The 24989-nt window shown below is 37.7% G+C and overlaps 1 protein-coding gene across 3 annotated transcripts in view; it reads left to right on the forward strand.

Annotated features, from left to right (window-relative positions):
- PDK3 (pyruvate dehydrogenase kinase 3) overlaps positions 1-23506 on the forward strand; it is a 52608-nt gene extending 29102 nt beyond the window's left edge. For 2 of the 3 annotated variants that reach the window (XM_061453315.1, XM_061453316.1), the window contains exons 4-11: positions 4186-4370; positions 6467-6556; positions 10640-10717; positions 12854-12930; positions 14121-14222; positions 14825-14935; positions 18941-19054; positions 20136-23506. In XM_061453315.1, the coding sequence (XP_061309299.1) occupies positions 4186-4370; positions 6467-6556; positions 10640-10717; positions 12854-12930; positions 14121-14222; positions 14825-14935; positions 18941-19054; positions 20136-20279 (901 nt within the window). In that variant the 3' untranslated portion in view covers positions 20280-23506. The remainder of the gene's footprint in view (positions 1-4185; positions 4371-6466; positions 6557-10639; positions 10718-12853; positions 12931-14120; positions 14223-14824; positions 14936-18940; positions 19055-20135) is intronic. The other variant, XM_061453317.1, reaches the window with a different exon arrangement.
- Positions 23507-24989: the final 1483 nt, after the last annotated feature.

The raw sequence follows: 24989 nt of genomic DNA on the forward strand, positions 1-24989 counted from the left end.
CCTTGAACACTGCCAGGGATGGAGCACTCATGTTGTGAGTGGGCAACCTATTCCAGTGCCTCACCACCCTCACAGTAAACTTCTTCCTTGTATTTAACCTGAACTTCCCCTGTTTAAGTTTTAACCCATTACCCCTTGTCCTATAACTACAGTCCCTGATGAAGAGCCCCTCACTAGCATCCTTGTAGGCCCCCTTCAGATATTTGAAACTGCTCTGAGTTCTCCACACAGTTTCTGTTCTCCCAGATGAACAGCTCCAGCTTTCTCAGTCTAACGCTTCTTCCTGTAACTTAGCTTCTCCAACTGTAAGACATGTCTGGGTGGAAGTACTTCAGGTTTTCTTTGAGCTGAATGTAGTGTCTACACCGAGCACTCAACCATGATGGCTTACAGAGCAGCTGATTTTTGGAAATTGAATGAGTGCCTTGGTGGTCTTTTTAGCAGCTGAGATGACCTCAATTTGTTACAGCTAATCAAGGTAACAATGGCATAGGAGAGAAAGGGAGCTAAGATGCTGTTTTAAAGAGGTTTGATATCCACAGATGTGCTGTATCAGTGTTGGCAGGACTTCAATTAATGCCTTCTAAAACAGTGGAATTACTTGATCCGTTCAGCACTAGTGTTGTATCTTTGCTTGTATGGTGAGTCTGCTCTGGTATTCTCAGAATCTGGACACTCTTTCTGAGGATTACAGAATTACAGATATTATCCATGTACTGTCACAGCTGACTGTGAAGCCATGCAGTGAAGTGAATTGGGAAATCAATGTAGTTGAAAAATAGACCGCTTTCCGTCCTGTGGACTCTAAACTGTTACAGTGTGGCTTACAAAGACAGACAAGGCAATAGAGAAGGTGAATGGTAAGAAGCAGTAAGTGTGGAGACTAAATTAAAGCTGATGTTTTTCAGAGTGGCCCAAATTATCTCTGCTCTTAGTGAATGAATTCGAGGCCAGATGTTACATTCAAGAATGTTACCTTTATGAATATTGGACTAAATGAAGGGATTTTTTGTCTTGGCATTTCTGTGATGAAGCTTCAGAGGTGCTTCAGTTTCTTTATTACATTCTGTTGGTTAGCATACCTTATGAAGGCTTACTACAGTGTCACCATGTTACTGGCACTGCTGGTAGTATGCGCATATGCCAAAAGGTCAGGTTACTTTGCCTTTTTGATAACAAATATCTTTGCTCAAACTGCAGAGTGGCCAGGTGGAAGTCATTCCACACTTCTGTCAAACAGTGTGATTATGTTATTGAGAAGTGTTGCGATAAGGTGTCCATGCTCAGTAGATGTGGTAAGTTGGCAGAAGTGTCAGAAGCTTCCCGTGGTGTCAATAAAACACGCAGAGGCAGAAGTTGTTTTTAAACAGTTGAAGTGTTTGTAAAACGTGCTGTTCACATGTACTTTCAAAGAACACTTATGGGTACAGGCGATGGAGTTTCCTTGCTGTTTTTAATCTTTGCGGGAGGGTGTGTGTGGGAGTGTCCTGGAACTGAGAGTGACTTAAGCTGGCTAGAGATAGCACACAGACAAGGAACTTAGTTAACAAGAAGTAATTTTCCTTTTAGCAGCACTAAGATTAAGATAATGCTTCTGTTAGCGATTTGAAATAAGTAAATATTTGATTAGATTTTAAGAGGGTGCCATTTCTTTTACATTCCAAGTAATGTGAAATACCACTTCAGTTAGTTTTGCACTTTGAAAGTAGCTATGCTTTCTAGTAGAGAAATCTTTGTGAACTTGTCCCTGTCTTTCTGATGACTCTCAGCCGCCAGATAGCACTTGTTTAAAACAGGGCAGCCAATCAAAAAAAAAAAAAAATTGCATATCTGTTCCATTTAAATCCATTTAAAAGGATTATTTTTTAGTCCACTCATCACTTTCTTGTCTTTCATTTTTCAGATAATGCTATCCATAAAAGAGAAATAGCGAAATTCCCTTTGTCTTTACATTGACTTTGACTTCTTGCAGTTTGATGATAGATCAAACCAGAATAATATATACGATACACTGGCTTCTGAAAAAAAACAACAACAACAAAAAAAAACCCTGAAAATAAAACGTAATTGCTTAATAAAATTTTCAGAGCTATTCTGGAATATTCCACTTCCCCCCCCCCCCCCCCCCCGCTAATCCCATGAGCATTTTAAGAAATTCTATACATGATCTTCCACAGTTTGAGTACAGTAAAAACTGTGTTTCCAGGGGTATGTGGGTTTGAGATGTGGTAAGGAGTGAGTGGTAAGATTAAGGAAACATGCTTTGATTTCTGCCTTGCCACTTTGAAATGTGCCTGTACATACTCCATGTGTTTGGTCCTTTAAAAGCATCCCCTTGATGGAAACGCTTGTGTGAACTAGTTACCTTCAAAGATGGAATTGGGGGTTTCATGTATCACTTCAATAATGAAGGATTCCTTTATTTTGTGTATTTGCAGACTAAGCTTCAGCTATGATTTGATGCTGGTCTGTAGCAGATGAATCTCCTAATCGTGTATTTGCCCCTCAGCATGCTCTGTGCATTTAAGCGCTTTGGTAGCGGGATGTCTGTGAATGGTTTGCCCTCATGGAGCACAGTAGCATCACGTTATATATATTGTGGATAGTGGAAGGATTTAAAAACAAATAGCAAAGCTGTCAGCAAATAGCTGTTAGTAGAGAGTGTTGTGAGTTGTCTTTCAGATGTGGTTGTAGGTGTTGCTTCTCTGCTGTGTTCTTAGTGTCTTGTTGCTCTGAAACATAGAAGTAGCACGAGTGCATCCAGGCACTCGTTTGTCTTGAAAACTAACATCCTATTTCAGTGGTTATAGAACACACAGAATCAAGACTTCAACATAAAAAGTCTTGAAATCTTAAAACCTTAAAAGATTTTTGAGCTGTCAAGTCAGCAAGATTGGTAAGTAAGAGCAGTCATTCTGTACTGTGATAGTATTTAGATTGGAGAATTAGGCAGTTAAACTTTTCTATGCACAGCATAGTGTTGAAAGACTTGAACAGTTAACACACAGGCAAAAACTGGTGGTTAAATTGAGAATGATAAACTATAGAAACTGGAATTTACACTCCTTTAGAGCTGTCAGTGTAGACTGGCAGAAATACTTAGAAGTGTATCACTTGTTGAGAATGGTATGGTGTACTGTCAGAAGATTGTTTTAGCTAAGGGGTTATGGAAAGGAAGGAATCAGATGCTTTAAATGTGACTTAACTGCTGGTAGTCTTTTACTTTTTGGTGGTTTTCACCCTGCTCATTAGACTAGATAACTGTTAAAGATCCTTTCCAACCCTAACTATGATTCTAATAATACATTTCATTTTAGTAATCATTATAAATCTGAGAATGTTCTGCCATTGATGTTTCTTTAAAAAGGATCTGTAGAATTGTAGATGTATGCATAGCTGAACAAGTCTCCCAGCTGCACTTTGAAAAGTGTATTTCACTGTGTGCTTTTTAAAAACAAGATTATATAATCATTCTGGTGTTCGTTTAATATTGGAGAATGTAATGCAGTTGAGTAGTACTGATTTTTCCATGTCTAGGCTTTAGAAACCTATTAATAATTAATATTTCAAGTATGTGTGAATTTGCATGTGTGGGACAAAAAGGATGAGTGCTTACAAGATCATAGGCGTCAAGCTGCCTTAGTAGGAGAAGCAGAAGTCCTCCAACCTGTTTCAAAGTCAGTGTATCCTAACAGCCACTTGTTAAAACCAATGTGATCTCCTAAAACTTCCGGATACCACAGAGCCCATCAGAGCACCATTGTATGCGCTCTGCCATCCAGTGGTCTAAAAGGAAACTGAACAGAAGTCACACTGGTAGTAATCACCCATCCCGTTGCTCAAACTTAAGAACAGATGCAAGGTAAAGGAAATGCATTCAAAAGTTACACTGCACAGGTTGAGGTGTTGGGAAGAAAATGTAAAGGTTATCAAGTTATGAAGGTCAGTCAGGCAATTTTTTTTCCCCAAGCTTCTTTTCCAATCTCTCAGGTACTGTTAGAGAATGAGTTACCATGGTGCATACAATTGCAATAAAAGAGAATCTTTTGTTCCTTTTGTTGTCTGCTAATGGTGAAAAGAGATTTAATTTAAAGGGGTGTTTTGGGGAGGAGCTGAAAAGAGAAGTGAGAGATCGAGTTTAACTATACTTCTTAACAATCTGTTTCTGATTTTTGTTTCCTCTAGCTTTTTAGATGTTTTAATTAAAGTCAGGAACAGACACAATGATGTGGTTCCAACCATGGCGCAAGGGGTGATTGAATACAAGGAAAAATATGGCTTTGATCCATTTGTTAGCAGTAACATCCAGTATTTTCTAGATAGATTCTACACCAACCGCATCTCTTTCCGTATGCTTATTAACCAACACAGTAAGTAATTGCGTTTCTCATCTTTGAGAAGTCATTAGTTATTGCTTGTAAACCTGAAGCCATAGCTTGTTTTTTTACTCATGACTAATTCTTAATGTTTTGTGCTAATTATAGTAAGATATTCTGGCAACCTGTTAATTTTGTTCTTTGCAGTTATCAGAAATGAATCCAAGCCAGCAGTGTGCTTTCTTCCACAATTTGTCAAGCTTTGTCAGTGTGGCTGTCGCTTTTTAACTTTGTTGGCAGAGACAGCTTGTGTAGTGATGCATAAACTATTTTTAGATGATAGTAGAGTAGCTGTATCTTTCTGCTCACAAATCTGTCAACATAGTTTGTAGAGCTGACATTTATTCCATAATGAAATGCAGTGATGCCATAAATTTTGAATAGGTTATGCACTATATGGATTTTTACTGCTGTGTTTTTCCAGCGAGTTACCTAGACTTTCTTGCCTTTTAAAAAGGTTGAGTATTTCTAACTTAAAACTTAAGTTATATCCCTTGTGTTCTCGTACTTCCTATTCACTCTTTATGAATAAATGCTAGAAATAGTTGTTTGTTGTCATTAGTTTGTTTCACTTGTTGTTACTAATAAACTTGCTTTTTTATATTCGTATTACAGAGTGAAAGGAGTTACTTGCACAGCTCCTACTAACCAATATGTGCAACCATGCAGAAAGTGATCTGTATAAAGTTAAGGACAGTCTTGTGATCTCTTTTAGTGTACCTTGTGTCTTTTAGCTCTAGAGCTTCATTGTCTGCTCAGTGTTCTGCTTTTATGAGCTCTTAGAAGCTGTAATGTGTTACATATAATGCAGACAGACACTAGCTACTGTAATGCAAAGTACTTTACTACAAGATGTGTGCTGTTCCAGTAACTTTTAGTGTGACTAACAAATGCCTCCCTGTGTGTGTACGAATAACTTCATTGTGGCAAAGTATAGAAAATGAGGTAAATGTGCAGCTTATTCTTCTACCTGGGTAGACAAGTAACAGGCAAAAAAACAAGTTAAGTTAAAAGGCTTCCATAGAAGAGTTCTGTGGAACTCTATAAATAAAAATATTCTCCTAATAGAATTCTTGGGTCAAGTGCTAGCATTATTGGCACTAGTTCTGAAACATCAAACTTATTTCATTGAACTGAAATGGCTTTTCTTGTGGACACTCTTATTTAAGTGCTTGAAACTTAAAACTACTTGCAGATGCTGCAAGTTTAGTTAATCTTCTAAAATTTTTCCACAGTAGTGATCCATATATGATGCCAAATATTAATCTCAAAGCACGGATGAATATGATAATTGGAAAGCAGGATGCAGAAATGAGTTTTCATGTAGTCTCCGCTTCTTTTATACATTATTGACAGACTGTTTCTTACAGTGCAGTTCTGCAAGGCAGTGTGCCATTGTGTTAGCTCACCAGGACCAGAATAGGAAAAGCTTTCAGATCTTGTCACTTGCTCACCTCATACTGCATCTGTTTCATATCAGAGCTGAATAACTTGCTAAAATAGCAGAAAATCACTTCTGAAAAAAAGTGTCAAACCTTTCTACTGCTTTGAGAGCTCAACTCTTCTGAAGGATCTGGTGAGTGCTAGATCCTTTTGCAAAGGAAGGGAGTAGGGAGCATATTGCTGAGAGTCAGGGAGGAAGTCAAGTGAGAGACACCCCTGTGCCAGCTGTGAAATTGCAGCTTAGGTGAGTGTAAAAGGTTTTTAATGCTGTCTTACAGTTCGTCAGTCCTTTTTACTGTAATACTTCCATTGTTGTGATTGCTTGTGTTCTGATGTAATGCTACGAGTGAAGCATTTTACATTTTAGTGTAATCTAATTTTTGATAGCCTATTTCAAAATATAAGTTTAAGTTTTCCACTTAAACCCTTCCACACCATTTTGGTTTTAATTAGTCTTAGCTATAAGTATGAAAAATAAAAAAGAAAATGGAAGAGGGAGGCATGTAGTCTTCCTAAACAAGGATTCTGGCAATTTGCTAGAGTATGTTTTTACAAGACAATTCACTGTCCACCAAATTTCAGATTTAAACTTTCTGGGCTGCCTCAAGTCTAGTAGGTGACTTACTGCCTTTTTTTTTCCCTTTTAGCACTTCTTTTTGGTGGAGATATTAATCCTGCTCATCCCAAACATATTGGAAGCATTGATCCTAATTGTAATGTAGCAGAGGTGGTTAAAGGTAAGATGATGTTAATGTGTGTGTTGATTAAAAAAAAAACAAACACCTCATACCTTAGAGTATGCAGAAATATGGTTTTGAGATACAAGAGACTGAAAGTGACTTAAATTCATTTAATAATAGAAGTTCTGCAGTTGCTTGCAGCAAAGTTGTGGGCTTATTGAGGCTTTCTAATGTCTTCATTATTGAGAATGTAGAAGCTTTAGGTATTTTAATGGAACTAAGTAATGTTTTAGTTACCTTAATCTGTCATTTTTAACTATCAGATGAAGTGTTTTGTTAAACTTCAGATGTTTTCTTCCCTAAAATACTTAGAAGGAGTTTCTAATGTACTGCTTTTTTATCTGATGCCGATACTAAAGAAAATTTGAGAGTAAGTAATATTTTCCAGTTTGTTTAGTTAGGCCTTTCAGTAAAACATCTTCAGGTGACAAATATTCCAGGGAAATTCCTCTTTGCTGTGTGCATCTGTTCATACCGCAGCCTGTTCTCTCTTATACAGAAGACATGTATGTGACCTGAATGGCAGTCACATTAGAAAAGCTGTTTTCTTAAATGCTGTTCACACTCTTGAGTGTCTCTATTTGCAAATACAGGTAATTACATAGGAGGGACTTCCACCCTCTATCCTTCACTGCTGTTCGTGAAGCTGCAAGAGGGGAAGAATGTGTTTCTCTCCTTTGCTTTCCCTGAGCCTTTGGTGAAGTAAGAGGGAAACCTTTCTTATGTCAGACTTTGACCTGCGTGAGAGCTTGCTTTTTAATGTAGATGCTTTTTGCTGTTATGAAGGCTTCTTGGCGTCAAACTCTTTTTTTTTGTCCCTAAGGCAGCCTTTTTTTTTCAGCAGTTTTCTTTTCTTTTGATTGATCTTACTCCAGCTTGACCTCAGCATTGTATGTGTTAGACCATATGTTCAAATCCATTTTTATCATCAAGTTCATAGTTGCTGCCTTGGACAGAGGAATGCATCATGTCAGAAGGTGCACAGTCCAGTTTTCAAGGCAGAGGCTGAAATAGCTCTTCCACAGAACAAGGGCATCATAAACATTATGCAGTGTTGTCTTTCAAAGAAGCAAGAAGTCCTTTAAACCAGCCTGTCTAGGGTCAAGGTGATTGAGGCCATTTCCTTGCAGAATGGGTGGAGGGGTTAATCTACATTGTGTATAGCGTACTAGCTCCAAAGTGTTCTGGTTCACAAGCAGCATTCTGAGCAATTTGTCAGAGTTAAGATGTTGACTTCTGGTGCTGTATATGATCGCTACAAGCTCTGTGTACCCTTCAAACATTGAAGAAAACAGTTACTCCTTATTTCAAGCAGCTTCATTGAGTGTTGTGTCTGTAACTGAGATGGGTTTCTGTCTCACTGTCTTTCAATAAGATTTTTGAGCTGATAGGAAATCCAGTCTTGTTCCTGGAGCCAGGATTTTAGAGGTGCTCATAGATCCTTCACTCTTGTTGCTACTTACCTCCAGCGACAACATGAAGCATTCTTTGAACTTTGCAGTTTCTTTTACAGTCTTAGAACTTTGCCAAAGAGTTGGCTTTGGGAGGAAGGTAAAATGTAAGACTGCACTCAGACTCTGGCAGTTTTGCTTGGGGCTGGATATTTTACTTGATCATGAAGTGACAGCTCCTTCCTGTTCATCTGAAGGATGGTAAGGTGTCTACTTCTTGAAAATGGATTAGAGTTTGTCACTGAATTTAGGGATGTTATAAAAATTTAGCCTTGGCCATGATCTGATTTAATTATTTTATTACAATTGATTAATATCAAGAGGCAATAAGCAAGCAGCGCTGGGTGCGCAGGGAGTCTCCGCTCCGCCAACAACGCACACTGGGGTTTTTGGAGTACAGTCTCTTATACTTCTCAGTCCAGGGTTTCAGTTCCTGGTTTTGAGTTCCAGCCAATCCTGTTGTTTTCTTTGCCCGAACTCGATGTGGCTCCTTTTCATTTGTTTCTGTCCCGTTGCTGGGGTCTTCTGTCCAGGTAAAGAAACATACTGGAACTTCTCAGTAATACATTAACAGAAAGATATCTATCACAAGCTTAACCACAATCTTAGACCCGTATATTTAGCAGGATGTGTCTCCTTGATTACTTAACCCCCTTAAAGCATTCAAGCAGCTAAACAAAGCTAAAAGCGTTCCTTACTGTTTTAACAGTCTAAATGATTAAAGAGCGGACTAGCTTATTCCCTTCTTTCTTTTTCTTTCCCATCATAGCATTGACAGCAACATCTATTATAATCAAGGTTGTTTTTATACATTCCACGCATGGTACACCGGTCACAGGTGCATTGGTAACAATGATTCCTCAGTTCTTGACAGGAATCATTCTCGTATTCTTTACAGGGAGGCCAAATAGATTTATTCAGAGCCTCTTGATTCTCTCAAGGTTTGTATAGTGGCTGTGTCTGCATCCACATCTGTGGAGTAAGGTTTTCTGATTTATTCTCATACAGTTATCGATTTGCTTTTTAGAGGCCTTGAAGTTTTTTTTCCACAGTAGATATTCAACTCCTGCCCACAGGATCAATATAATTTTCATTTCTATGATCTCAAAACTCTTTGAAATGTGCTAACATATTTCTTTCTCCACGTAGACAGCCTTATGGTCATACTAGCTTATTGCTACCTTCAGCTTTTGATGACTGAGTAAAGATTGTGGCTGTGCTTCTTGCATCCCTGTTTCTAAAGCACAGGATTGCTCCTAAGGCCATAGAATTTTGGAGATAATCTTAGAATGTCATGTAAGTGTAGCTATTTCTGCATATTTTTTTCCTAAATTATGCACATCCCAGGCTGTGTTCTCTGTACAGTTTTCTGTACTGCTTGGATATTAAACAGGATCTTGATCTTTTTTACTAGGACACATTTTATTGTGTTAATGACGGGACACTTTTAGAAAGTCTCTGGAGCTGACCATCTTGACACAGAAGATTCCTACTGGGTAGCTGATTTTTGTGGGACATTCCCAGGACTCTATCAAGGAAAGTTCCAGTGTTGATTAACCCCATTTTACTAGACCTCCAGAAGCATTTGTGTCTGTGTAATATGTCCAGCCCTGCAGATGTCTGAACAACTGATAGAAATGGTTTTCAGATATCTGGTCATACTGTAGATGATTTCTGTAGCCATTGTGAAGGAGCACAATTGCAGGTAACCAGCCCTTTCTCTGGGCTAGTGATTTCAGTTTTTGTGCTTGTCACAGAGCTCTGAGTCTTGGCAGTGACTGTTTTCTTTTGTAGTGTCACTTTGGACAGGAGGAAGAAGGTACATGTAGGATGAGGTCAAATGCAGTTGTTATGGTACTTTAGCAAAGTTCTTTGTCTGCAGAACTGCCCACCTTTTTATGTGCTTGCTCATAGCCCATACTTATTACAAGAAAGCCACTTCTGTTAAGGTAGCTTAAGCAATACAGCTAGAACATGCTTGAGCTTGTGGTTTCTCTTTAAGCTAACACTTGCTGCTTGTTTCTAAAATATTTTTTGCAGATGAAATACCAGTGAATATTTAGAACCAGTAAGAAAGCTTTCAAATAAAAGATGACTTGAACTTCCTTGCTATATTTTGACAATACATAAAGACTGATTTGCATTCTGAGAAGGCTTTATTTTGGTTCAGTAGGAAAGCATGAAGAATCTTAGATTCCAGCTTTCCCCTAAAAAGACCTTGAAAATGAAGTATTGTAAACAGCATTGTGTTTGGAAAAAATGAATTTGTGGTTGCAATGTCATCACTTTTTTGTTTGAGATTGAAAGTATTAAATTGTGATCAGCACATGACAAATAAGTAGGTATTATGGTCAGCCTAAGATTATACCCTTCTGGTTTTCAAGCCTTGAACAAAGATGGAAAATAGCTTGTCTCTACGAATCTGCTTTTGTTTGTAGATCTTTAAATAGAAGTTGCCTTTTCTTGGCAAATGGGCTATAATCATACAGAGAAAAAAGGATTGGAATGGATACCAGTTTCACACTTGTAAACTAGTTACTAAAATGAGTTTCTGCTTGTCTTTTGCATACAGGATAAACTTTGCTAATCTTCTCTAGGTGATTTTAATCAGTGTTCTGTTGTTTTATAGATGCTTATGAAACAGCTAAGATGTTGTGTGAACAGTACTATCTGGTGGCACCTGATCTGGAAGTTGAAGAATTCAATGGTAATTGTGAAATTAAGTGATGTATGTAGGAAAAAAGCATTTCTAATAGCTGTGATTTCTAGTTTTGTTAGTTAATTGTAAGTGATAGTCTGAACTCTGCAGTCCTGTATTTTAGGGTGACTTTAATGTGTCTGCATGGGCACCTGAATTACAGCTTCTCATCATGATATGTTTACTTCTTGATGCTGAATGCAGAGTGCTAGCTGCTGAATTTGGTGTTACTTCAAGGAAAATAAAGTGGTCAGGAATAATCATAACTGGGAAGCAAACACGCCTGCCTTCAAATTAATCTTATAATAGAGCTGAAATTTGTCTGATTTTGAATATGCCTATAAATCCCACTGTCAGTCTCTGCACTAGTGGTGAGCTCTTCTTTGTAAGGTGGCAAAATTGTTGGGATTTTTTTTCCATAGCTTATGCTTTAAGTCCTATCATAAACTTCTTACGTGAAAGTCTGTTTCAAGTTGATTACAATGATGAAAATTCAGTCCTACAAAATTGATGAGAATAGATTTTTGTTCATAATTTCTATTGACAAAACGTAGATTACTTTTTAAAGTTAAAAAATAAATTGTCTTGAGTGATCCTCGCAAATTTTGGACGGCTATCCAAACATAAGACTACGATGTTTCCAAACTTCAGCAGTAGAGTTGCAGAAGTCTCAGAAATGGGTAGCACTCAATGGAGTGATACATAGGAATGTATGTTGCTTAAAGTACTATTTAATATTGTAGAAATACTTCTCTACGCAAAGTGATATTGTCAAGTCGGATGCAATACTGTCAGCCCCTCTCCCAAAACCAAAGGGCCCAAAACTGAGTGATTTTTTTGAGCAAAAAGTACTGAGTGCTGCAGCAGAGGAATCAATGCAGAAATTCATTTGAAGACTAAGTAAAAAGATCCAACAGCAGAGAAAACAAGTTGGTGGGTCTCAAAAAAAGAAGTGAGGAAGGAATTACTAGTTTCCGATGAACTAGCTTATAATCAGCATGAGGAAAGTGGCTTTGCGGATGTGATCACAAGAGCAGCAATAGCATGTTTTCTGTGTGTACTCTATGCCTTATAGGAGTGTGAATCACTCTGCCTTCATTTTGGTGATGCATAAAACTGGAGTATGGACTCTGATAAAATTAACATAATAAAACAGAAGGTTGCCTTGCAACTAATTATACAGAGCATTGTTTTGATCTCCTCCTTTTCCTAGGAGATCTCACTACTGTGTCTCTTGAAGTAATAACTGGTATTGTAATCAGCCCTCAGTGCCAAAAATGATGATGTTGACTCCAGTCACGTCTGTCTGCACACATCAGTCTGTGTGCATGTTTAGTTTTTCCTGCCGTTTATGAAGCAGACATTCAGAGACTTTTCTTCAGCCTGAACTTCTGCTGAGTCTGACAAGCTGGGACTGTATAATTTAATGCCAGTAGATATTCAGAGACAAGTGCATCTTCAGCACCAAAACTGTCCTGGAATGTATTAAATGGAGCTGTAGTATTTCTGGCTGAATCAGTCAGCACTCTAGCATTCAGAGTTGTGCCAAACCATACACATCTGTGGAAACACTAACAGCAGGGCAATAGTGGCCAAACAATTCAGTTATGATTTGCGATAAGAAAACTGAGATATTGTTTGAAGTATATTTTGAAAAGTTTTGAGTACTTTGCACTGTCTTTTAATTAAGGAAAAATATGTAATTGTTTTTGGAATATTTAAAGTGTTGTGGGTTTCTGGTTTTTAGTGTTTTGTTTTTTTTTTATTTTAATCTTTTTATGCAGCAGATATCATGCTTAAATATCATGTGTGTTAAGAAAAAATGTTTCCCATTCTAGTGGGAAAGTTTTCTTAGCATACATTGTCAGGACAAAACCAACCATTGTTTAGTGAAGTTTCATATCTAAAAGTCTGTTGCCATAGATAGATGTCTTTGAAAATCATCACTAGAATGTGTTACTTCAGATGATAGGAGTCAACTGAATTTTATGTTTTTACTTCATGGATCTAATGTTGCACTTGGAAAATTAGAACATGCTTACATACTTAGTTTTGGCTACATTTTCATGTTATTCCTGTAGGTAGAAATGCTATAAAATCCTGTTTTTTAAAAAAGAATTTACTTTTTTTGGTTTTGTTTTTTAGCTAAAGCTCCAAACAAGCCTATTCAAGTAGTCTATGTACCTTCTCATTTGTTTCATATGTTATTTGAATTATTCAAGGTAGGTTGCACTTACTGTTTGGAAGGTCTTGTGAACTTCTGATACTGTTGAAATTGAGATTCTGCTCAGTTACAGCTCTTAAATGTCATTTCAGTTTGTTTAAGGTTATTCTTAAACAAGTGAAGAGGGTTTGAAACTTAAAAGCTTAGAGCCCTCTCTTATGCCCTTGTGTACTTAAGAAAAAAAATTTGGTTTCCCACTTAAGTGCTTTTGCAGCTTTAAACACTCATGGTAGTCTTTTTTCCAATAGTGATATGCTCATTACCTTGCAATTTTTATAAGCTTGCATCTTTATTGCATATTTGAGGACTGCTTACGATCAGTATCTTTATTGTGAAAACAGCCTATATGTCTTTGAATCATGTGAAGAGCATGTTTTGGTTTGGCTTGGTTTGTGTTTCCATAGTAATTGGAACAACAGTGAAAATGGAACATGAGAGCTATTATATGCTTTTGAGTAAGACAGGTGGTCTCTAGGTGGTGCAGTTGAACAGCAGACATTAAGGGGAAAAATGCATTTGGTCAGAGAGAAACTTTTCCTAAATAATGATATTTTGGGTTTGATTTCTGACACTTGTCATGTATATTCATTTAAATTTTCCCTTGCTTTACCATTTGTAACTAGTTCTAGGGCAGAACAGGTGAGAATTTCTACATTACTTCTAGGTATGCTTTGGTACAAGTCATGAAATAGTGTGAAACCAGTAAGCTGTATCTGTAAGTAATGGTAATGTGTGAGGGACTGGTGATGGAAACCCTACTAATAGATATGATAAAGTCAGATTCATAGATGGTAACTTAACAATTGTGTGACTCAGGCTGATAAAATGCAATCTTGCTATCTGTGGTGAACATCACTGTTGGTGTTCTGCAAGGTGAAGGATGTTGTCATCACTTATATACAATTACTTGATTTCACAAGGTCAGGGGGAGGAAGAGAAAATTATTACTTTATGTTCTCTGACTATATTAAATAGATAAATGTGTAAAGAAGTTCTGATGTGGAAGTTTTAAGTAGATAATTCATTGACTAGAAAGCACTTCTTGAATTTGTTTTAAATATGGCCTTTTCTTGTATACAAATGTAGGAAAAAGTATTTAGATTCAACAAAACTGCAAATTCTAAGTTGTCATAGGAAGCATATATGGTAAAGTTTAGACTCAAACCCACTTATTTCTGTTATCTGTAGAATTCAATGAGAGCTACAGTGGAATTGCATGAAGGTAAAAAAGAAGGTTATCCATCGATCAAAACCTTAGTCACTTTGGGAAAAGAGGATCTATCTATTAAGGTAAGTGTCTAAAAATAATATGCAGCATATAAACCTGCTAGGTTTAGAACAGTATGACTTGTAATTTGAACAGGCAAATTAGTTACTACATCAGTTCTGACTCTTCATATACGTTGGAATATTTTCAGTTGGAAGGGACCTACAAGGATTATCTAATCTAACTGCCTGACAACTTGAGGGCTGGCCAAAAGTTAAAGCGTGTTGTTAAGGGCATTGTTCAATGCCTCTTAAACACTGACAGGCATGGAATATTGACCACCCCTAGGAATACTGTTCCAGTGTTTGACCACCCTCTTGGTGAAGAGATGCTTCCTCATGTCCAGTCTAAACCTCCCCTGATTGAAGCAGCTTTGAATTGTTCCCATGCATCCTGTCAGTGGATCTCAGGGAGAAGACCTCAGCACCTCCTTCCCCATTTCCCATCTTCAGGAAGCTGTAGAGAGCAGTGAGGTCACCACTCACCCTCATTTTTTTACCAAACTAGGCAAACCCAAAGCCCTTAGCTGCTCCTTCCATATTTCTGAAGTAATCTACATAATGCTGCTGAACTTTTGCAGGTTTTTTTCAGAACATGTTTAAAACTCTTAATTTTCATTCCTTAGATAAGTGATCAAGGTGGAGGTGTACCTTTAAGAAAAATAGACAGATTGTTTAACTACATGTACTCAACAGCACCCAGGCCTAGTTTGGAGCCATCAAGAGCTGTGCCTTTGGTAAGCAGTTGCAATGTGTTTAAATGTCCCAGTGATCTACTCTGGTTGTATGTTTTCTTTTACTGCAATTTACTGGATCAGGTTTTACAGTGAAGAAATTGTTTATCTTTAACAAGCTTTTGCAGGTAAAATGTATCAAGAGAAAATGGGTTCTGTTACAGTCACTTAATCTTTGGAATAGAAAATTGCTTTTCTTCCCTTACTGTGTGAAGTGTCTTCAGGCAGCTATTAAAACATGGCACAGAGAATCTAAATGACTATTTCTGATGTAAAATAATTAACAGTGAACTGAGGATGAAACCAGTTCAGAGTGTTCAGAGATAATGAATTGCTTTTTAGATTTTTAGAAGTAAGTCTCTACGGTACTATTAGTCCACAGTTCATTGCGTTGTGGTACGTAAGCGTATTGCCTTGTTTTCAGCAGTGTTTGATGCTACCACAGTATATGTAACTCTTGGTTCTATATCTGCATTAAGTTGATATTAATACTTAACAGCTTCTACCTCTAGAACGCATTTTAGCAATATATTTCAAACTTCGGCTTTTTCACAGAAGATTTTCTTGAATGGGATGTGTGATGGTGAGAGGCCTTAATTCAAATATAACCTTTTCCTTTGTCACAAATGCAGAATCTTGATTCATAATCTGCCTTTGTTCTCTCTCACTTTTGATAAGCAATTTACTATATCAGCCTACAAGGATTTCCTGAAGCTTGTTCTCATTATAAACTTATGACTTGATTACCAGTTGTATTCGCTATTAAAATATTTCTTCCCTTATGATTCTCTGATTGTAAAATGTGTTCATTTTAGGATTTACACTACTTTTTCTTTCATTTTTTTCCCGTGTGTCTTTAGCAGTGCATTCTTGTATTTATTTCCTTACCTTCAAGACTGCTTACTTTGATTCTGTGGCATTTGTACTTAATCTGCTTTTGCTGTACCCCGTTTCCAGGCCTTGCTTCCCTCTTCAGTCTGTATGTTACTGTAGTCAGACCTGCAAGGTATCCCCCTCTCCTGTGAACCTGGCAGCTTTTGCCCTGTGAGTCTGACCCGAAGCCTGTACATGATTGAATGTCAAGAACAGTTTTTAAGCTCCATTATTTACATGTGTGTGCAGACAGACAGAAGTCAGGGACTGGGGGTCTGTGGCATCTTTCCACTAAGAGAAAAAAGGACTTGGCAGTGAAGATTGCCATGTTATGTATTATGGCCCAGATCCAGCTATAATTTGTATGTTAGTCTGGAAATAATCCTTCAGCAGAAAGGTTCTGCATGTAAATCCTCTAAAGTTCGTAGAGCAGAAATTTTTAATTGCTTAATGCCAAAGACCAAACCACTTAAGAATTATGGTGCTCTAGAACATAGGTAGGTATGTATGTGCTTGTGTTGTTCTGACTTAGATAATATACTAAATTGCAGTGCAGTGTAAATAGACATATTTTTCTGTTCTAGCACACTCTCCCATTGCTATATGATCCCCTGTCTAGTTTATGAACATTAATGGACTTGGGGAGCAGAAGAGAGGAATCTTTTTGTTGATCGGTGGAAATTCTTTTTCTGCCATTGCAGATATTGTTAAAAACTGCCAAGAAACCTTGTGAGCATGGAAGCTTTTAGATCTTAGGTCTTGTGTTCATCTGTACTGCTATACGCAGAGTGAAAATGTTAGAAACATAATGTAATGTGCAATGAGAATTACGTTTTCTTAAGGAATTATTTTCTTTGGCAGCATTTGTTTATAGTGGGAGAAATGTGGCTTATGTTTAATTAGACCTACAGAGAACTGTACGCAGAAATGTAATAATTCTCTATTGGTATAATGCAAACTGTAATATTTAATTAGAAATTGGCTCTAAAAAGGTTTTCCCTCTCAAGGCAGATGTGCTATCAGTGACTATAATCTGTTGTCTAGGTTAAGCACAGACCTACTTAGTAATAGCTTCTTAATGTCTTTTACAAAATACACTGTTTGCAGTGTTTTGCCTTAACAAGGTACTCATCTGGGGTCTGTTGTCTTAATATTTCTTGTAAGTTACCAGTTTTGGAAAGTACCCTGAAAAACACTGTAAAGAAGAGACAGGACATTTTTGGATGAAGGCAGTATGAAATAATGAGGGCTCGCACAGAGTGTAAAAGACTGCTTGAAGGGGCAGGAGGCAAACAGGAGTTGGGCATGGGTTTTGAGGAGATGTAATTCTGGGGAGAGGAAAGTATAATGTGTTTTCAGGATTGCTTGTTACTGCCCTTTACTTGAGCTGTTCCTGGAGGTATGTACTATCTACAATTTGCCCTTTGGTTACTGTGCTTCTATTTCCTGTAATGTATGGTCTGGTCTCCACAAAAGATGCAAGTTAGCTTTCGGAATTATTTCTTTTAGCTCTTTCTAAGATAGTAAAATGCATCTGGTTTTCAAGACCAGATGTTTGAAAGTGATGCATGTGTCTGAGAATTATATGCTTAAAGCATACTGTTGTTTGAAGAAGTGCTGCTAAGCAACCATTCTAACTGTGGAAATGGACACTATTAACTATGACAAGTAGCATGAGTAGGAAAGGGTATCTTTGGCATTTCTGTTTTTCACGTTGCTCAGAACTGCTGAGTAAGAAACTAACCAATTTAAGATCACTAAATTTAGACTTCTGTAAAAACAAGGCAGAGGTCAAAAGATACTGTGGAGATAATAGATAACAGCAAGAGAATATGTGATGGATACTGTAGTACAAAGTTCTTTCATATTCATCTCTCCCTCAAGGGGTTTTCTATAAAGTGATACTACGTACTAGGTCTGTATAATGCTCATAAGTCTTTTCTTGGCCTTCTGGTTTTGGATCATTTGGGGGCTTTGTTTTTAAGATTAAGGGCATGATTTTCAGTTTCATGTCAGGTTGCCTTTGTAGAAATATTACAATGGAATGAGTTTCTTGGTTTTCTGAAAACGTTAGGTGTCTTAATTCTTCCTGTAAACCTCACTTGCAGAAAAATTGTATTACCCCATTGCCTTGTATATTATTCTTTTCAAATGTTTGTGTGTCTGGACTCCTTCCTTTATTGCTTTGCATAGTCCTGAAAAATTCAGAGGGGATTGGGTAAATAATCAACCACTGTGATTCTTGGCACATACCCAGTCATCTGAAAGGGGTGATATGGTGATGTGTAATTCAAAATCTTGCTCCCTGGCTGCAGTGAGAGAGGCTTGGAGTTTTGGTTTCTTTTCTTCTGACAAGAGTGGGTTGGAAAAGGTGCCAGGTGTTGACCTTGTGGCAGCTGTGGTTGTAAATATTTAGTTATGTAAATTTAAAGTCTAAAATTTATACCTGTCATATCTATTCTGATTTGAAGATTGTGTGGTCTGTACAGGGTCACAGTCCTAGGTAGATCCTTCAGTACTGTGGAATTCTGATCTTTTGGTAGATGGGTAAACAACAGCAAGAATTATGTGCCTCATATTGTTTTGTGTGCAGTCCTCTGCAGTGGTCTTCTGATCTGTACTGCAGTATGGCATCAACAATCACTTTGTGGTGTGACCTAGATGAAGTAAGCAGAGGTGTCTCTGGCTTTTTTGTGTAGTCTCTTAAGTGTTGACACATATGAGAATAATAGTCCCAGGTTTGCGGGAGAACAAACATGCTGTCAAACCTCTGATTTGAACCAAGGAATGAAGTATCATAGCAATGGTAATCGTATTGAGAAAGCAGAAGAGAGCATCTGTTTGCTTTGATTGGAGGCAGCATGTACTATATGTCGCACCTACCTACCTCTTTGAGAAGAGGCAAAATGGCCAAGTCAGTCCTAAGAAAGGACTCCGATATTTTTCCCTTTTTGTTACCAAAAATGAAAAATAATGCCAAGGAGAAGAAAGATTGCTCAAAAGTGTTGGCTGAGTAATAAAGAAAGCTTGAAAAGGATTTTGATGCAAATCTAATATTTAGGTATTGTCTATTTTCAGTGTTCTGTGTGGCTTTTTAAATTTTTCATCATGTTTTTATTTCCCTGTTTTTTGTAGGCTGGGTTTGGCTATGGCTTGCCAATTTCTCGTCTGTATGCTAGGTACTTTCAAGGTGACCTTAAACTCTACTCCATGGAGGGTGTTGGTTCGGATGCTGTAATTTATTTGAAGGTATAAATTTGACCCTTTTATAAGCTAGTAATGTGATGCAGTTTGTTTGTAGCAGGCTGAATAAGTGACCCTTCTCTCTTTTCACTCTTCAACTTCTTTTCAAATTGGTAATTGCTGTCTTCATTATCTAAATCAGTTACACAGAATCCTGAAACCCAAGGTTATAAATATTAACCTGGTGCTAATACTAGTTTGCTTTCATTTTTCAGTCCCCAGTTTTGGATCTTTGCCTTCTGTTAATCCATCATAAGTGCTGAATTTCCAAAGAACTGGGTGATAAGATATAAATTTAGTTAATACTTTGATCGTAAAAGGTCTAACCACAATAAAACTGACAAAAATGTTGACTAACCTCTGACTAGTACATACTCTTTTTCTATGCGTTTCCTGACCTTTGTACAGTACACTATGTTGATCCTATTGTCATGTTTTGGGAGATTCCAGGCTCCTCAGGGGCTAAAGGTTGAAACTAACTGTTTGAATATCATCAAGGAATTTAAAAGAATATAGTGTATAGCTCATGTGCAGGTTGTTGACTTACAGCAAGGCACAGTGCCAACGCTATGTAGCAAGTTGTGGAATCCTGTGCTAGCCTTAGTTCTGATGGGTGTTTCTCCTGTGTGTGTGAAGAAGAAATGTACTGCCTTTCTCAGTGGAAAAAGGCATGCTGATGGACTGTACTAGATCAGTCCTCAGAAGTCAGTGTGCTGACAGAGTCCAAGTTTGCTGGAGAAGTGAAATGTTAGAGTAGTTGTCTGCCCCGTGTCAAGGACAAATCTCCCTAAAATGTTTTTGACCAAAACATTTTTCTTGCTGTTTTTGTAGACCTCACTCCTCGAAAGAAGCAATATATTTGAAAGTGTTACTATTTTGTTTTAACATTACAATGACTAGTACTTTGACTATGAGTAGAGCGATTAGTCACAGCTAAAGTATTTTCAAAACAGTGTTATGGCATATAACATTTGGATAATTGGCACACTTGTTCAATACAGAAGTTGTAACTGTAGGACTTCCCAGAGTATCATCTTGCTCTTGGTGTCTGTGATGCTATCTTACTATTGCTTTTGTTTTTCCATAGGCCCTTTCAAGTGAATCATTTGAAAGACTTCCAGTTTTCAATAAGTCAGCGTGGCGACACTACAAGACTACACCTGAAGCAGATGACTGGAGCAATCCTAGCAGTGAACCAAGGGATGCTTCTAAATATAAAGCTAATCGATAATTTGCCACCTTTTGTCTCTGTTAGAGATGACCTCTGCATTCAGTATAAAGTCTCTGCTTTGTTCCAAAATCCTTCAAACTGCAGTAGCTAATTACTTCCAAACAAAGACCTAATCAGGGCATTGAAAAATACTAAGAACAAAGTGATGATTGGGACATAAAGGAAGGCAGTAAGCATGTTTGGTATATGAATCCTGTCTACTTCACCAGAATATGCTTGGTTGCTTCAGTCATCCTTTGACAAACGGGATTGCACTGACTGCATTTAAGAATGCAATGTTATAACAAAAAGATACTATTTGAAATGGCCAATTTTTATTCCAAGGTAAGGATTGGCCAGATGTGCATAATACCTTTAAATGGTGAATAGTATCTTGCACAGCAATATGGTATAAGAGTTCTAATGTAGTTGAATGTACGCTTTGAAAATCCACTCTGCTACATTTTATATTGCACAATGTCACCTGTTACAGAAATTCTCTTTGAGCTCTTCAGATCTTGTATCAAATGAGCTTCTAAATGCATAGTTCTAAAAAGGCTTGTGCAGCTTTAAACTGATGCGTTCCCCAAATTCCAAATCCATTTGTCAAGTGCATACAAAAATTAACGTTATAAGACATTGGGTTTTCCCCTTCTTGGTATGCACCTTCATGATTTTATTGACATGCAAACACAGAAATGTATTTCTATGTTTTTCCCTGTTTTGTGGAAAGTAGTTGGATCATCTCTTCATACAAGAAATTCTGTCAATCTGGGGACAGGGGGTAATTCAATTTCATGTCTATTGCCTGTCATTTTGGGTTGATTTGGGGAAAGAAGTGCTGAAAGGCCAGACAGCCAGTCATACAAATGAATTTGCCTTAAGAGTGTTGGTTGCTTGGAACCAGATTAGCTTAAAACCTGTAAATATTTTGCAAAGTTATTTATATATTCAATGTCTGACAATAGTCTGGTAACGTGAATTTGTAGTGTATATAAAGACGTTGTACACCAGCTTTTGGAAAGTGTCATTGGTCTAAATACATGAAACTGGAGATACCATAGAAATGAGAGGGACTAAACATAGCTTGTACGTTACTTAAGGAACAAAAACCATCAAAGAGAAAACCCCTAAGTATTTTCCCCTAAAATTTATTGTAAGGGTTATTGCTGACTATTAGGAAACTGTTCCTTAACAAGCCTTTGCCAAATAATGTTTCTGATACTGTGGCTTATTAGAAAAAATTGTGAAGTTTAGAAGTTCTGGTGATCTCCTAGCTGTGGGAATAAAGTAGATGAGTTGGAGCAACTCTGATGCATCCTCAGTCTCTCATAGGTGTTTTGATATTTTTCTGAGATATTGCGGATTTTAGCATGGAAAAAAATGAGATTTGTTTACTAAAACTGTGGGGGAACTGGCCCTTTTGTCCTCCCAGTATTTATTTTTATAAAGAACTGATCTATTAAACAGCAAAATGCTGAGGAATTCCTAGATATTTTGTAAAAATAAAAATCTTAGTTTGACTCAACAGTAGTACTTTGCACTTAAATAACGTATTTCATCACAGGATTACAATGTGCTTTGAGCAATAAGCTTCACATAGCCCCATTTCTGAAGAGTCAGAGTCCTTACCTTACAAACCCTTAATTTTGTTACAGTCAGTTAAAAGAATTTGCATGTGACTAGTTCATGAGTTTGCAGGGCTTGAGGCTCTGTGGGCTTTGCTACACTGTACAGGTGAGTCATGTTGGAGCACCAGGTTGCTTTTAGTGTGCTCTCATACGCATCTCTAAAGTGCTGCCGTACTGTTTGGAGGTGGAGATACCAGGACAGCTGCTGAAGGCTGCTTGGTTCATTACCTGGTAAGCTGTGCCCTTGTGATCCCCCTCTGTTAGCAGGTAGGAAGAGAAAGGGGCTGTCCTCCTCTGTTCGTGAACCAGACTCATTTGACCCTGGCTAGTGGATCTTTATGTGGCACGGAGAGGGTGTAACGCCTGTGGCCTCTAGAGCAATAATTTCCCACTGCTGCAGAGAAGGCAAATTGTTGCTGAAGCGATACAGCTATGCTGCTGGGTGAAATCAGAGTAATAGCTTGACTGAAACACCAGTTGGGAGTCACAGCTACTAAAATTTAGTCACTTAACTTATGCCCTCACCCATAACTTCTTACTGGTTTTTAAATTAATTTCAAATTATGTACGTTTTCTGGTGACCACAGAGGAGGGCTTGCTTAAAAATAGAAATTTGCGATGAAACTAGTATTGTCCCAGTTGTGTGGGGTCAGTTTTTCCTAGAACATTTCCTAGAACATGCTAAGTTTTTGCAAGAAGCTGATTTTCATTTTTTGTTAGAAGTCACATTTTGAAGCAGTAAATCCTGACATGGTGCTTCTTTTTTGCCTGTCTCCTTATGCATGAAGAGGAGAGGGAACCGAAAGAAAGGATGCAGGTATATTGAACTTGTTTCCATCAAGTGAATATAAACCACAGAAGCCGGTGAATGAAAGCTGAAGATGCTGTGGAGGATGTTAACGGTATATTAGTTATTTCACCACTTTGCTCACAAAACCAACTGGCTGGGTTTCAGGGCTGAAGTGCTTGAGTACTTGAAAACTGAAGTCCCCCAAAATAGCACCTATTTCCAAGCACTCTTGAGTATGTACTAACACCTTGAAAGCAGGAAGGTGGAGCACAAGGAATGCATTTTCTTTCTATTTCCCAAGGTCTGTTTCTGGGCATTAGAGTGAGTATGAGAAGCCACTTTTCTCTCCAGCCTTGTTTAGGCAGCCTGTGCTTTAGTGGAAATCCCAGGTATGCCATGGGTTGTTATTTATTTATCCTCCTTGTGCCATGTTTCTACATAGGGGTGTTAGTCAAAAAACTGGTCTGGGAAACAACAGCAGCAGACCTTTGATTAGGAGAGAGTGTTTCAGTGGGTGTGCCTGAAAAATGAAGGTGGATGGGTTTTTAATATGGCTGGTTTAACTTCAGATACTGGTCTTTATTCAGTTACTTCTGTCTTTGATTAGAGTTTGTTCCAACTATTTGTTTTAGTATTTTGGGGCTGTTAATACCAAACTTCCTGATGATATAAAAGTATATTTCTTTTTATGGATTTCAGATGTATGACCTGCTAACGTTGTTGCAACCTGCTTGTCTTGAGTTACAGGACGCATAAGTAGGGAAAAAATGTTTTCAATGAAAATGCTTTGTATCTGTTGTGTTTAGTGATAAAAAGTAACAAACTGAGTAAGAGATGTTTGTTCCTTGATTCTTCCTGGGAATTTACAAGCAACTTCTGTATGTTGTAGTGTAACAAATAGTTTAACTTTTTTGTCCAGTGTGCATTTTTCTGGTGTTATGTCTTGAGTGTAATTTTAATCTCCTGCCTAGTTTAATATTAATAGATACTGAAGTATCTCCAAATCCTATACTTGTTTGTGCTTACTGCTCCTCTAGGCTTTGTTTTGGGGTTGACAAGGGGTCTTTCAGAATCTGCACTTGATGAGAAACATTCAGAAGATACTGAAATGCTTCTTTTGCAACTCAGATGTAGCCTTTGTCTCTGTACTTGACTGGTGACCTAGGATAGTACTGAGAAAGTCTTTGTCCTGCTGCAGTTTGTGCTACCTCTTGGACAGTGTTTAAAGCAGGTCCCTTGACATATGTTTAAAGAATATGGATATTAGTTGTAGTGTTCTTGGAAAACTCAAGCTACTTTTTTGCTCTGTAGGCAACACTTGCTGCTTCAGCTGGATAACATACTTTTCTTTGTCTTCTGCGGCATGTAGAATTTGCTTTGAAACAGCAGTTTGCTTTCTCCAAAAAGTGAGCAAGAATGATCTTGCAGTGTAGAGCAGTCTCCTCTTCACTTCCACCCAAACTGAGTATTTAAGGTGAATTTCAGCCTCATTGATGTGGAAGATATCTCCCCCTTGACCTTTCAATAAGAACTTACAGATCCTTATGTGTTGGGTGCTGCAAAGCGCAAAATAGTCTTGATTGGTATCAGTTTTGTAGGGAGTAGCCTCAGTGTTTATTGTTAGTATTTATCTCTTGAGGGGTAACCATGTGTGACTGCACAATGTTTTCTTGTGTGTTTCCTCAGCTGCCATTTACATGCTGTGGTTTCTAATAGCTCTTAATCTCTTCCTGACAAACTCATCTGAATTAATGTATGTAAATATGTTTGTGCAGAACTTAATATGATGGCACATGACAGAATGATGTGTTACTGAGTTCGAAGGAGAGTTTATTCAGAAATGAAGAGCACAGCTCTAAGTTGTGTGCAACTTCAGGGCTGAATCTTGCAAATGCTTGCACAGGTAAACAGTGTATGAAAGTCATCCCACTGAAATGAATCTGTTCTCAGGATCCAGACTTAAGCTGTTGACGTTAATTTGAAACGGCAAAGATTTGTGTAACTGAAGGGGCCTTCTAATTAAGAATAAATAAGAAAATTTAAAGTCCATGTGCTTTAATTGCAGCATTGTATTCCTTTAAAGGATCTCAGAAATTGGCAGTTGTTGGCTAAGAGCTGAATTGGAATTTTGGTGCCATCAATTTCAAACTGGTAAAATTTGGGTGGATTTACAGTGGTTTCACTAACAATTTTGTTATTTAAGTGTATGGGTTTTTTTTCTTCAGTTTCATAGCCCTTACTGTTAATAAATAACAGTAAGGTTTACTAGGTCACTGCACGTAACAGAAGGGAGTGTTTATCCCCTTGAGT

The sequence above is a fragment of the Pezoporus flaviventris genome, unplaced genomic scaffold, assembly GCF_033815535.1.
Source record: "Pezoporus flaviventris isolate CSIRO_AGI_PZ_B2104156 unplaced genomic scaffold, CSIRO_AGI_Pfla_v1 ptg000015l, whole genome shotgun sequence".
Lineage (NCBI taxonomy): Eukaryota > Metazoa > Chordata > Aves > Psittaciformes > Psittacidae > Pezoporus > Pezoporus flaviventris.